The sequence below is a fragment of the Semicossyphus pulcher genome, unplaced genomic scaffold (genome assembly GCF_022749685.1).
Source record: "Semicossyphus pulcher isolate SPU_LCO1_2020_fin unplaced genomic scaffold, fSemPul1.0.p SCAF_6, whole genome shotgun sequence".
Lineage (NCBI taxonomy): Eukaryota > Metazoa > Chordata > Actinopteri > Labriformes > Labridae > Semicossyphus > Semicossyphus pulcher.
The window spans coordinates 2767901-2782864 of record NW_027211737.1 but is presented as its reverse complement, the minus strand read 5'-3'; the positions used below and the strand labels follow the sequence as shown (position 1 = coordinate 2782864).

At 40.6% G+C, this 14964-nt stretch overlaps 1 protein-coding gene across 1 annotated transcript in view; it reads right to left on the bottom strand.

Annotated features, from left to right (window-relative positions):
• nsmfb (NMDA receptor synaptonuclear signaling and neuronal migration factor b) overlaps positions 1–12659 on the bottom strand; it is a 41587-nt gene extending 28928 nt beyond the window's left edge. Inside the window, exon 1 of the mRNA XM_069683587.1 lies at positions 12582–12659. Within this exon, the coding sequence (XP_069539688.1) occupies positions 12582–12652 (71 nt within the window). The 5' untranslated portion in view covers positions 12653–12659. The remainder of the gene's footprint in view (positions 1–12581) is intronic.
• Positions 12660–14964: the final 2305 nt, after the last annotated feature.

Below are 14964 nucleotides of genomic sequence, written 5' to 3'. Positions count from 1 at the left end.
AGTAAAGCCTATCATCACTCTCCTCCCACTCACTCCGACCTGGCATTCGTCATCATCAGAGTGTGCATGTGGAGCAGCATGTAGAAAAATAAACCGGCTGCACACATACATACACACAATACCTCTTCTACATGCACACAGGGCTAAATCTCAGGAGGACTGCAGTGAAATGGAATTGCTGTGTTGTTGCTGTAGCATACATGCCACCCTGCTACGACACTCTAAGTAATTAAATATGAGGCGGCACGTGCAGCCGCGGCGCTCCCCGTGAAATCTCCCCTCCCAGCCTGAAACACGAGAGAAGGAGGAGAGAAAAAGGAAAAAAATGCAATCATCTCTGATCTTTCTGCTTGACTCTGTGCACTCCTTCCAATAAAAATTCCATATGCTATGCTGAGAGAAAGGGATGCCAAAACACGTTGCAGCTTACAGAGGACAAAGCACAGCAGCCTCCCAAGCTTACACTGACTGAACTATTCTTGCTTTCGGCACAAATCTTCAACTGCATTGCTGCGTAACTTATGTTTAGAGCAATACAGTTCATCACATGTCACACTGGCTTAAAAAAACCTTAAAAATGAACTTTTTGAGGTTTTTATTGATATCCGTGCAGTACATTTTGTGAAGTTGGTTAATTATTCTAAATGGTAGATAAATTAATTCTGGATGGGGTGCCAGTTTAGCTCAGTTGGCAGAGCATTGTCATGACTTATCAAGTTTATTTTTGTATTTCATTTATTCTGCGTTGTTGTCTTGATTTAGCCTGGTTAAGTATTTCAGTGGTGTTTGTTTAGATCACTTCCTGTCACCTTGTCTCCCGTGATCTTCCACTTCCTGCCTTTGTGTGTTTCCTGCTTGTTTGATTATGTGCCCTGCCCTTATTGTTTTCACCTGCTCCCTTGATTGTCTCACCTGTGCCCCATTAGCCTCACCTCCCAAGTTTATTTAGTCTCTGTGTTTCCTGGTCAGTCCGTCGTCTGTCTTTCACATCTTGCTCTGTTTGTCATTAGTCGTACCCTTGTTCCTCGTGGATATTTTACTTGTGGGATTTCTTGTGTTTTTCTGTTATTTGGACTTTACATAATTTTTGGACGCTGCTGCGTATTCCCCCATGGACTTTGTAAGTTTCTTTGTTCTGCCTTTTTTCTTTTTCGTTAAATTAAATACCATCGTCTGCACCTGGGTCCTCTACCTTTTTGTTTGAACTCCAACCATGACACTCTTTCCCATATTTCCTGTCACTCTTCACTATCACATCTAATAAAGGCAAAATGCCAAAAATATTATCTTTAAAAAATAATATATTAATACTGAATTATCTAATTTAAAGTATCAGAACTGATTAGGCTAGTTAGAGTGTCAGGTACGGATAATGTTTCAGTTTGCCCTGTTTCTCAATACCAGAGAACATGTCTCAGTGTTTCTCTGCAGAGCAGCTTTATGCAGCTCCTCAAGATGGCAGAGTGAACAGGTATGTAAGAGTGAAGGAATATTGTCTAGTAAATGGATAAAAAAAAGTACACCACATATTCGCTTGGATTGCTCCAGACTTTGTTGTGATATTATATTCAGGAGAAATGGATGGAGGTGAGGTCTCAGCGACCGATCTGTAACCATCAAATCAAATTACTTCATGTTTGATTTGGACATTTGTGCCACATTTGAAGTACAAAATTAACAGTCAAACAATTAACAGTCATACTTTGTATTATTTGGGATTGTTAAGTCTATTTGCTGATAATAAAACAAAACCCCTCCTACTTTATCAGTCTTGGTTCAGACTCTGACACCAGGATAAAAAAGTAGAGAGCACAGCTGGAGCGACACGTTTTTATAAAACAATAACAGACTTGTGGGCTGATGTTGTGTTATAAAACGATATGTCATCAACCATCGCTAATGATGATCAAATGTATGTTTAATCAGCGTGATCAGCCCCGTGACGGTCACTTTGTGAAATAAAAAATCATGTCTCCTGCTTCCTGTTGTTCCTGTCGGCACAAACAACCGGAGCTGTTGACGTCACAGATCAAGTCGACAGGATGATCAGGGCTCCCTTATGCAGGGAGGCTTATAAGTGACGCTGTGTTTGAAATGCTATACTATACGAACAGCATGTACTGATTTGGCCAAAATGTAGAATGTAGCATGCAAACAAAAGCTCAATGTGCAGTATGCCAAAAATACCCGGAAGTCATACTGATTCTGAGAAAATCTCCAGTATGCATCAGACCAGTCTACCTTGCCTCCTGTATCCCACAATGCAAAGCGCTGGAACCTCACAGCGGCAGGTGAAATGATGGACAGCAGCAGCATTCCATCAGAAGGGGGCGCTATAGCTAAAGACGCGGCGGTTATTGTTTACTTCCGCCTGGCGTAGCATACTGCAAAATTAATTTGAAAAGCTCCTCCATACTACAGACTACCGCCGAACGCAGTATGCTGTATGCAGTACATAGCAGGGGTTCCCAACCCCCGGGCTGCGAAACCCAATAGGTGTCTGTGACGTTCCAAACATACGAAGAGTCAGAACCGTCGAATGGGCTGTGTGAAGTGTGCAACCACACAGGGCCTCGCGCCTCTAAAGACACAAAACACAATTCAGCTGGAAAAACGTGGACGTGGCAACCCTGGCTTTGCATCCCATGAGACTTTGATCATGAAGCCTGATGCCCCTCTAAAGCTCTGGGTTTATCAGTGAAATATATGAACTACACAGCATACGGGCATATGACAGCCTGTGGAAGTTTATACTTTAACTGTGTGCAGAAATACGGACGGATAGCACCGTTATTGATTCAGGTATGAGCATCAAAACACACACAGGTCTGCGTCATATCTGCTCCTCTCCTAACATCTGTCCCCTACCAGCGCGTCATGATAACTCTGATAAACTACGGGTGGATCACCTCCGGCTCATCTCAGTCACAGCGTGTGAAGACGTATTTTATGCATTACCGATCGCGACCCTATGAAGTCAGGGGCAGAGTCTGAGAAACACACAGATCGGTTTCATCGCTGCGCTGCATGATTATAAACTGCTCACTGCTGGATCACATTATACATTCAGATGAACTGGTAAGATCACACTATGGATCATCTGTCTCTGACCCGCGCCGTCCCTCTCATCGGCTCGTCCCATATTAAAAACTTGGATGCAGTCTCCTCACTGAATAAATACAGAAACAATCTGTCTGTATTTCCGTGCGTGTGACCATGGTTTATGCGCATGCGTGTTGAATGAGGTTGTGTGAGCTGACAGGAAGCAGCACTAATGTGTTATCAAACAGATTTTTGAATTAGTCATTGAGAATGAGAAACTGGCGAGTTCTTGTTGTGCACCGAGCAACACAAAAGTAACAGCATGACATATTTCACTTAATTTGCTTCAATATCACAAGTCCTGCTCTGTAAATGTTGCACATGCGCACATCGCAATTGCAGTTGTTAAACAATATTTCATGCAGCCCTAGCTGTCACCAGAGCATATACATACAATCAGCACAATATATATCTGCAATGTGGAGAACTTCTCTTTGTTATCTTTTAGTAGAGAGTCCTCACAAAGAAAAACCCACAAACCCAAGCACCTCTTGTACACACACACATTCTCCTTCTGTTACTCTCTAAGTTTCTCCATAGCCACAGCAAAGGCTCTACCTGCTCCTCAGGCCAAAGTGGTTATCTGGTAAGCTTTGTCATGGCTCAGTTTTTAAATGCATTCATTTATGTTTTACCCCAGAAGACTCTGAAACACAAAACATATAACACTTGTGTGTCTGAGAGTTTTAACACATTAATTATACATCACAGCTTGTTCCTGCTGAGCACTGTCCGGTGTTGTGCCTCATCTCGCCTCAGCCCCATACAGCCGCTGTGCCAGCAGCTTTTCCCTGTGTTTTGGAAGATTTATCATACAGCATGTTTTCAGCCATGTGACATGAGGATGGGGAGGAGGGGGAGGAAAACGCAAAGCGACAAGAGGGAGATGTGTTTATAAGACCAAAATAGAAAGTAGGAAAGGAGTGTAAAGCGGGATGAGGAAGGGAGGCATAATAACTAAGGAAAGAATATTAAATTAGGAGTGGAGGGGAGACAGAGAGAAGACATATGATCCAGAAAGGAGATGATATTATGCTCTTATGAGCTGGTCATATGCCAGGCTTCTCCTTCTTCCCCCTCTCCATATGTGTGAAAGAGTGGGATGAGTTTTCAGTATACATGAGGCACATAGGGATGGTACAGGGAATAGATGCCTGGGGACACAGTTAGACCATAGTGAAAGCTACAGAGCTGGAGGATGAAACAGAAGAGCCACAGTGATGCACACACAACAATAAAGGTGTCTTCTGAAAGACTAAGTGGTTTTGCTTCATGTTCCCTGGAGTCTATTTTTTGTCATATATGCAATGTGAAACATAGAAACACGAGGTCATATGGGAAGTGATTTGCAACACTTGTGCTGTAACAACCTTTATAGTTCAATTGCTTTAGTAAAATTTTACTTCTTTCCCTAGCTAGTATTTCTTTAAAGTCAGACTGTGTCATAATATGTGTTGTATTGAGACGGGCCACCACATCCGGCTCCAACTGACGGAGATGGTGAGGCTAAGTTTTGACCCTGCTGTGCCCTCCATGTTCCATCCGCTCTCTGGGAGCTGATCAATGATACAGACCATAATTAGTGAGATCAATGAGGGGACTTCCAGCCATCTTACTTCTCACCTGCCTGCTTTATCATGAATGAATAGTCATATCCTAGATGGCCATCTTTCATGAAATCAAACTTTGGATCGCTTATGAAGAGCAAAGGAGTACCCAGTAAAGCAGGAGCAGGAGAGGAGGAACAAAAGGACAGATGATTAAATAAAAGAATCAAAGGAGTTATATTCTATACGTTTGGGAAAATCTAATTGGTGCACGTAAAACAAAAATTGGTTGTGAATCATATATTACACGTGTGTAAAGGGCGTCTCATTAACTTTGTATAACATACTATACATTTGCCATGAATTGGGGTAACAAAAGTCCTCAATGAGCAAATGTTGTGACAAAGTGATTTACAGCACGCTGACAAAGAGCCTTACAAAGAGTCCCTCACAGCCGCTTTGTCTGACAGTTTAAACACCTAAGGTGATGGTGTGATTTCATCATTTAAACTACCTTCATGTCCTACTCATCAGCTGGCACACAGCTATATATACACATATATGATTTAATTCACAAAAGGTGAAAACAAAATCTAAAAATCCAACAAAAGACAAAAAGGAAAACTAAAAGGCAGAGTAAAAACTTACTTCAAACAAAATCCAGGTAACTGATAATCCAAGGGAAAAAACAACAGTAACACGAGGAGCCATGGGGAAACTAGGAGCAGGTAATACAAGGGTAGAAGAACGTTGGTTACACAAGACAATGACAACGAACAAGCATTGAGACAAGGGAGCACAGAGACTAAATAAACTAAGGTTTAAACTGAGGCTAATCAGACACAGGTGAGACAATCAAGGGGCAGGTGAAAACAATCAGGGCAGGGCACATAATCAAACAAGCAGAAACACAAAGGCAGGAAGTGGACCAACACGAGAGACAAGGTGACAAAGTAAAACAGGAAATGATCCAACCAATGAGACACAAGTGAAATATTTAACTAAACTCCAGGCAAATAAAAAATATCTATACTTGTATAATAATAATTAGGAATACTATTATTTTTGAGAAATACATAGTGTTCGGATGGCGGAGCCTCTGCTTACTCCTCTGATCTGACTCAGACTATCTAAACATACTGTCACGGGGCTGAGCAACTGTGCTGTGCTGCCAGCGTTGCACAGAGTTCACCGAGTAAAGAGCAAAGATTGCTTCTTCAGGTCCAGGACCCTAAACACACATTAAAGATGTTTTCAGGATGGCTACACTAATTTAAAAAGAAAAAAAACTTTTCTAAATTCCAACCTCCTGAAAATATGTGGACTACCCTGACACGAGTCCTTCCCCTCACACAGGTAACTGAATCAGTAAATCCCAGGGGGATACTGGGCTGGCCAACTTACTTGTTTGTGATATCCTGCCTGCTGTATTCACTGGGTTTGGTAAGCGATCTTTGATATCCCTCTTTCTCATTATTTAAGCTGTAATAAAGAAAACATAACTTCATACAAATACTCATCATACGTACCAGCTTAGCAATTTGCATCAAATGTGGCCTTCAAAGCTCAGATACAGTTTTCAATCAGTGATTCCGACGATGTTTTGGAGAGGGGGCCAAGATGTTTCATAGCTAATAGCAGCACTGGACCATGGCTGGAGGTAATCTGTGCAGTGATGAGGACAGAGCCGCTGGTCACACAGTCTTGTGGGAAAGAGGCCATGAAATCATATTTGCACTTACTATTACTGCCTGAAAACTGTTGTGCTGTGCAAATCATTCTAAACGTGAGGCGGCGTAAGCTCTGAAGTGCTAGTAATGTTTTCCATCGAGTGACTGCTGAAAGCCTGCTTTCCTACAAAGTTTATAGTCAGAATATCAGAATATCAGAATCAGTCAGAATATGAACATTGAGGCAGTTTGAGCCATCAGTAAGTGCACAAAGAAACACTCAATTTCCCTCCCACAAGTGAGCACGCAGTGACCACACAACTTCTAGGACGTTCATAAACTGAAAGTTCTATGTCTTTTATTGCAAGATCCTCTTGGTGTAAAAGAACCTGTGTCAAAACAGCTCAAGCCTTTCCACTACAATGCACCAAAAAGAAAAGGGACAGCCTCCTTTAAAGCAGATTGATTTTGTCAGTGTCATTGTTCTTCTCCTAATCTTTTATCTAGAGACAGAGACCTTTTCTTCCACTCTGATCAACTCCAGCTAAAGGCTTTGTAATATTGCAAAAACGTGATTAAAGTCGAGGTGAAATGAAAAATGTCATTTTAATCCTTTTAGATCACATCCCCGGTAATATTGTGCATCTATTTGACAATATAGGCCAAAAAAAAAACAGAAAATCAATTTCTTCTTATTCTTATATCAAAATCCGATCATTTTTTCTTCCGGTAAAACTAAATCTTTACGTGTGCTTACCTAAGTTAGCACCAAACAATTTCAACCAATCAATCTGCAACATTTAGCGGCAGAGCACCAAGAACGCTCGGTCAGTTAGCTAGCTACTGCGCTGTGGAGAACGTCTGTCTACGCCCACTTCTCAACGATCAAATCAAATCCCTCTAATGATATGTCCCGCCTGCACGTCCTGTTTCACTCGGAAAAGCGTCACGATACGGAAGCTAGATACTCTCGAAATGCCGTTTCAGCTCGACTTTAACATTTATATGATTAGTAAAAGCTGCCTGTTGGGATTATCCTCAATTTGATGGAGCCTCAAATAAACCTGAGACTTAATTTGTTAAACTTGTAAATAATCACATTTGTAAAATGGCCGTCATGGGGTACTATCTTTTTTAATTAGATATTGTGATAACATGCTTTTTTAAGGCTGCATATTTTTCTTTTTAAGTCAAAATAGTTGGTAAACTGGAAGAAACACTGAGTAAAACAGTTTCATATTACACATTTGTTTCTTCCTGAGGCTCTTTGGTGAACATAGCATGTCTGGGGGCTGTGAGCTGAGCAGATGTTAACATTACCTCAGCTTGTTTTTTGGTTAGGATTCCTGCAGTGTTGATCATTTACAATATTTTTCACAAGGAGCAAAATTATCCGCAGCGGACTTCTCTTCAAAACAGACGGACCGTGTAATTAAACCTGTTAAAACAGTAAATAAAGGAATTTCACAATATAAAGATACTTAAAAGATGCAGAGGAGCTGCGAGCTGAGCTGCTGCTAAAATAAGATTAGCACCACCTGGCGTGTGAAACCTGTAAAATCATTCTCTTAAAATTTCTCTGCAATGTTCTTTGGCTGCCACTGGATGTCAGGTGAGAAGGCCATTAGCCAGAGACCAATGAGGTTGGACAAACAACAGCAAGGCTGGCGTGATACACACCTGATTTCTGATTATATGAGTGCGTTCCAGGTGCAGACGTCAAACAGCCTCAGGTATTTATCTGAATATTCCAAACCAGAATATCTTGATAAATACACTGAAATCCTCTAAAGCGTTGTCTGTAAACTCTTCACAGCACACTCATCAGAAAATGAATGAAAGGATTGAAAGAGGCTAAGCTTTCTCTCTGCTCTTACGGAAACACACAGACTAACACATATATATCTCATATGGACGAACAGGATCATATGGAAGTGTGTACTATATGTTGAATTTCCATTCTGGGTTTATATTTTATGTTTATGATTTCCAATGTATTTTTTCATTGTTTTTTTACAAACAGAAATTCAAATGAATTGTTCATGGGTTTTTTGATAATTGTGATTGATCCATTACTAACTGGTGACTATTGGTTCTGGTAGACCCTCAAAGGACATGCTTTTTTACAACAGTATAAAGTTACGCAACACCACGTTTGGTGTCATTAGTCAAGGCCAAGGGTAAGAGAGGAAACGGTAGAACTGGTCATTGTTGCCTGTTTCACATCCCTCAGAAGCCCAGAAGGCTTACAGTTCTAAGCCTGTGTCTGTCAAGTGAAAGGGATGTGTTTATAATACAGCCGATATCAGTTGCTTGATTATATCAGGCCAATGTGGGTCTTACACATATATATCAAATTCTAGATGAATATGACATATTTTGTCCAGCAGAGGGTGCACAGACTCCATAGTTAACAATCCTCTCAGCACTGTCTGCAGCACATGTAGCAGTACAATGTTACAATGTAACATCATCCCAGCCAGTCACTCTATGCAACCACTGATCAATATCCAGCTTGGACAAAGTCTGCCCGGAACCTGGGCATCACAATTGACAACCAGCTAACCTTTGAGGTTCATGTGGCCTTGATTGCTCGGTCATGCCGATTTGTCCTGTACAACATCAGGAAGATGAGACCCTACCTGTCAGAGCATGCAACACACCTGCTGGTACAGGCTCTCGTGATATCACACATTGATTACTGCAACTCCCTACTGGCAGGCCTTCCTGCATGCACATTCAAACCTCTGCAGATGATCCAGAATGAAGTAGCACGACTGATCTTCAGTCAACCCCAAACGGCACATATCCCTCCACTGCTCATATCCCTCCACTGACTCCCAGTCCCAGCTCGCATCAAATTCAAACCCTGTTGCTCGCTTGCACCTTTAAGAAGAAGCTAAAGACCCAGCTCTTTATGACCTCTGACCTTAATGATACTGATGCTATTGATGGTGATGACATCGAGGATGTAGTTTATGCTACTAGGATTTTCATGATGATAATGATGACTATACTGATCTTGCTGATGTTGCTGATGATGATTATAATTATTTTAAAAAAACAGCCTATACACTGCCTTTCAGCACCAGTGTCCGATCGCACTTGAAGCTGTTCATTGGCTCTCACTGACTCCGCCCCCTCCTGTCCTGATCGTTGCTCGTGTTGTATTAACTCTCAGATGTACATCGCTTTGGACAAAAGCATCTGCTAAATGAAATTGTAACATTGTAACATAACTGAGCAGATAGTGGTCTGTACTAAATATTGTTGACAAGTTACATATAATGATATCAAATGTTATATAGTACCTTATATGGCCACAGATTTAGTATTTTGGAGACCAACACTGATATGGAGAAATTGAACAATAACCGTTAAATAGTTGATATAAAATGATAAACCAATTTTGCACCAATATGACTACACAAAGGTACTGAGAATGCTGCTTTTATAAAGATATAACTGTATTCAAATGTAATTATTGTTATCATTATAAATGCATTATTGTACACTATCAACCAATTTCAGAGCAGACCACTGTCTGTTTAGCTGTGACAGTCCTGAGGGTACAGAAAACGACTACTTGATGACAGCATTTCCAAACACCCCAAGCTCTGTTTTCTGAAAAAAATGATATCATGCATCCTGAAATATATACACCATTTGCAAAAGATATTTAAGATGGGTCCAGCTTGATAATACCTGCCAACCAAAGTATCAGCTTTGTTATAGTTATTAGTTACCTTTGCAGTAACACTTTAGACTGGTATGAATGTGTGAAGCACAGTGTCAAAAGGAGAGTGCTGAGAAAAGGATGCTATAAAACATGCTTATTATAGCTCCTCCACTGCATTGCTAATCACACTCACCCAAAGACAAAGACGTGGGATTAGACGTGTTAAAGAGAGGTGAAACAGCTTTGCCCCTGCTCATTTACTGCACAACATATGAACTCTGATCATCAGCAGGATGGAGACTCAACTAATCCCAGCCCGCCTGGGATTCAGGGGAAGTGCTATTTTTTTACTGCAAGCTATTAAATTTCTTGTCAACTGGACTGCGGCCCACCATCGATGATAAAGAGGGAAGTATGTACAAGCACAGTCGCCTTGGCTGCAGTTCTCGCGTGTTTGGGATGCTGGCTGCAATCAGCACGATTTATGGAGAGTTAAACGTGAGGTGTGAAAAAGCAAGCAAGGCGAAGAAGTAGGCGATAAGCAGATAAACAGAGAAAGGAAGACAGAGACAAATAGAGTTGGAGAATGTGTGCATAACGGAGTGTGGCTGTGACTGTGCAAGTAGTTCTAAAGGTTATAAATTGTGCGTTTAAGCATGTGTGTGTTTGTTTTACTGTGCACGAGATCATGCATTTGGGGAAGAAAGTGGGTGTAAGCACACAACCGAGAGCAGAAGTGCTTCATTCGTCTGCATTCTGCCTTCTCAGGTCAGCAAGTGGGCGATACAGACTGAAGCTCCTACCACTGAACATTAGTCACCCCGCAGCCCTCAGACCGAGAACACACTGCTCTGACACCCATGACACAGAGACCTTTCATGGCATGACTCATACATCTAGAGTTAAATGTCATTACAATAAATCACCAGTCCAGTGAATCCAGCTGGAAGTTTGTGGATGTCACTAAAGCAAAGGAAGTACACACTCTGTTACACGGCTTACAACAAAAGCACACACAGATCCAGCTGAAGTGCTTTTCAAATGTTTAACTATGTAGAGGGACATCTTCAAAAACAGAGCTGAATTAGCTCAGACACAAAAGATAAATATTGCTACATTTTTCAAACTGACGTGCGGTCCTTACACTATGGACTGTGTTAAACAGCCACAAAGGCTTCAAATGTCAGGGTTATGTGTAGATATTTATTTATCTGTACATATATATCTCAATTAATTAAAGCAGTACATTGTTTTGTCTAAAAATTATAATCAATCAATAAAGGCTTATCTTATATTATCAAATACCCCAAGAGGCCAGTGTGACCATCTTCACGGGTCTTTATCTGCCTGACAAAAAGCTCAAACAAAATATTTACAAAGATATCAAGGAGAGAAAAGCAGTTTCAAATCGAAGCTCTTTCTTATGTTATAATGATAAAAAGATTCGACTCTGCAAAGTGTTTCGAAACTGAAATCTTTATGTACATCACAATTCAGGGGGGGGAATGGTTAAATGACCTCTGCATGCAACGAAACGTTCATGCCTTGGCATTTTTAACATGTTCAGTGGCCACAATCTATTTTTTTGACATCATAACCAACACTATTATATAGCATAGCATATTATATAGAGTATTATATTCTTCTATATGTATATGTTCTTAATGTACATTATTACGATATTGTTACCATACCATACTGTATACTTGTGTACATTATACTATATTATAGTATATACTTGTATTTTTCTTTTACCATTATATTACATACTTATATACTGCACCTTGTACTGTACCATATTATAAACCTTAGACCTCATACCTTACTGTATTAACTCCTGCATACCATGTTACTTTATCCCATAACTGTCACTTCATCTTGTCACTTACTCCTACTGTATAACAGCTGTATATACCTCGTATTATCTATTTATCTATTCTTATTGTTATACTGTATTTACTTGCTATCTTGTTTTTGTACTGCTGCCTGGGATCAATAAAGGATTATCTTCTTCTTCTTTTTAGTTATTTTTACAGGCTAAAATGATGTAGCAACCTATTCTGGATTTTACCGTTCACCTTTATAAATGCTAAATATAAGTGCTTTCTTTGATATTTAATATTAATATATACGATCTGACTGAAGTGCTTTTCATTTTCTGAGACTGATAATTTAGCAGAAAAAGCAGCTGAAACCTGAGAGAGATGTTTTTTATACTCATATTGTCTTCATAGTTTACACAACAAGCATTGAGAATAACAGAAGTAAAGTCAAACTTTAAAAAACCTGGACAAACCTGGACTGCAAAGATTGCTCGTCTCCTAAAGAGGAGCATTTTATTCTCCATGTGGAAGCATTGCCTTTATAGCATTCTTTTCTCGGTGTTTGAAGCTAATTGGAAACTTCCCTTGTTACTTCACATCAATAAACGATTTATATAAAAGTGCAATTTGTCTAAAGCCATCTTAGAGTAGGCTACCGGCTTCTTTAGACTCGTCTCATCTGCGCTCCGCGGTGCACATCTCCTCACCAGTGCTTGAAAGCGTCCGCTTCCCCCGTGAACACATCTCCGGACACACTCACCGAACTTTTGCGGCCACGGAAGATATCGCATCACTCCTCAGATTCTTCCTTTTGGACACCGCAGTTCCCATGCTGAAGTGGAAACGACCCCGGAGAGAAAACGCAGACCATGCCACAGACTGATCGGCGAGAAAAACAAACAAGAGAGAAAAAAAAAACACCACGGGGAAGTAATAATCATATGGACTCAACCATCGGCGACTATAGCCTATTTATTTCATAGTTTTCGCTATCATTACTCATGAATAAAAAAAACAAAATGTTCCAGAAGGATGCAGGCTGAGCGCAGCACTGCTTGGAGATAAACGTAGTGTGGTGCGCTGTGCTCTGCTCTCCTCTTCACTCCTCATCCAAGTGACGCTTCCTGGGAGGAAGCGGAGACCATAAAAGGAAGAGCAGCCCGCCTTCCGCGTGCACGGCCCGGACAGGTGAGGGGTGGGCAAAGACAGGCGAATATACAAATGTTTAAAAGGCTACAAGGGTGTAAACTGGATGTAAAGAGATGTGGCCACTTAAGTCCATGAATAAGCCTGCACCTAATCCCCTATCATGCAGTTTGTATGTTGTGGGCTTGCTTTGTAAATATACAGGTAAAATTGTATCTCAAAGTTGTAATTTAACGTCAACTTTTATTTTCTGCAGTAGCATTCTATTGGTCACATCATGTATGAGTAGAAAAAAACGGCCACTTTAAATAAAAAAACACAATGTGGAGGCATAATTCTGTGTTGTTAATCGATTCTACTAACATGCAATACAGTGCATTGTTTGTCATTGATAGCAACATCACCGTTTATATCATTTACTCACTGTAGAGACATTTCTCTGTGGAGATGTGCATCATGGCTGTAAGCTGCAAATGCAGATGTGTTTTTGTTCCTCTCTCTACCAGAGATCAGATAGCATTGTTTCTTTGTCTTTGTATTTTCACTTGTTGTTTAAGATCTCATGGTAGTCGCAATCTTTTCTTTTGTTTGTTCGGCTTTATAAATGGTTTATACCTCAGCAGAGACCAAAGGAAACAGTGCAGTCAGTATGTTTGGATAATGATACCATGCTCTGAGATGAAACTAAACCAGAAGGGAGCAACTCTCTTGATACTCTGGCTGAATAAAATAATGATAGCCTCAATCTTACCAAAAAAAGGTGCTCTGCTATATTCTATACATTGAGTGTCAGATTTGGGTTGTGTACAGCAAAGTGTGCATTTCTGGCAAGCAGTTCCATCCCCATGATCCTGGGCTGAACAACGGAATTAACCCACTCAAGTTGGCCACAAAATCATATCCCTGCCCCCAACAGTTGCTCAGGTCAAATCTGTAACTGTCCGGGATTTTCCTTTTGTAGCTCAGGGGATATTGTTTAACCAAGAAAGTCTTTTAGGATATCATTAGTCATGTTTCTCCCCTCTATGTATGGTAACACATCTACACACCTGGCTCAGGTGGTCTCTTTTGGAACAATCTTTATTTGTGTCCATAACAACAGAAAAACAAACGGTGGTTTGGTTCATTTCCCATCTCCCCAGGACAAGTTACAAGTGATCAGTATCATTAGAATATTTACAACTTGCTCAAATACCTCTCTTCATGAATTCTCCCGTTTCTCTTCCACTGCATGAACTGGAGATTGTGCATGTGATTCACAAACAAATATCTTCAGTCTCAAACTCCTGTGGCCAAAGTAAAAGAAAATGCCATCTGTGGAGGGAATCGTTGCAGGACAAACTGCAGGCACAGCCACATCCAACTTCTGAGCCTTTGGCTACTGATGCTTTGGCTAGGAGTCAGATGCAATGACGAGCTAAAGCTATTCTCCATCTGCATGGTTACATTGCTAGTATCAGATAAAGAATCTCATTTTATTACGTTAGCTTCGCACATCCTTCTGTCTTTAATCCTGCTCCACTTTTTGTTTGGGCTTGCAAACCATTATACTGCTAACTGGCTTCTTGAAAAAGGTTGAGAGTCCATTCGTGGATCAGTCCAGTGAAAGAATAGTAGATAACTCAGGGATCTCATTGCAGATTCACAATGCAGAGCATGGTAAAAAATGAAGTGGATCATTTGACTTTCATTTCCAATTCCGAAGAAGGGGTTTATTGACTTTGAATTATGCAAAATATTTGTTCTTCTCCAGGGGAAAAAAAATCAATATATGTCAATACTCAATCATGGGAAATGAATACAAGCAACTTGTCCTTTGAGACTCATTGTAACCATTGTGATTATGAAAGCATGCACACAGAGCAAACTACATATACAGTATAATACTCATCACGTTTAACATATCAGGAACTCACACAGAATCTGTCTACCCCTCACTGCAGGTGCAGGCAGTGTCTGTGACAGACACTGTTCAGCTCCAGTCTGACACTTAGCCC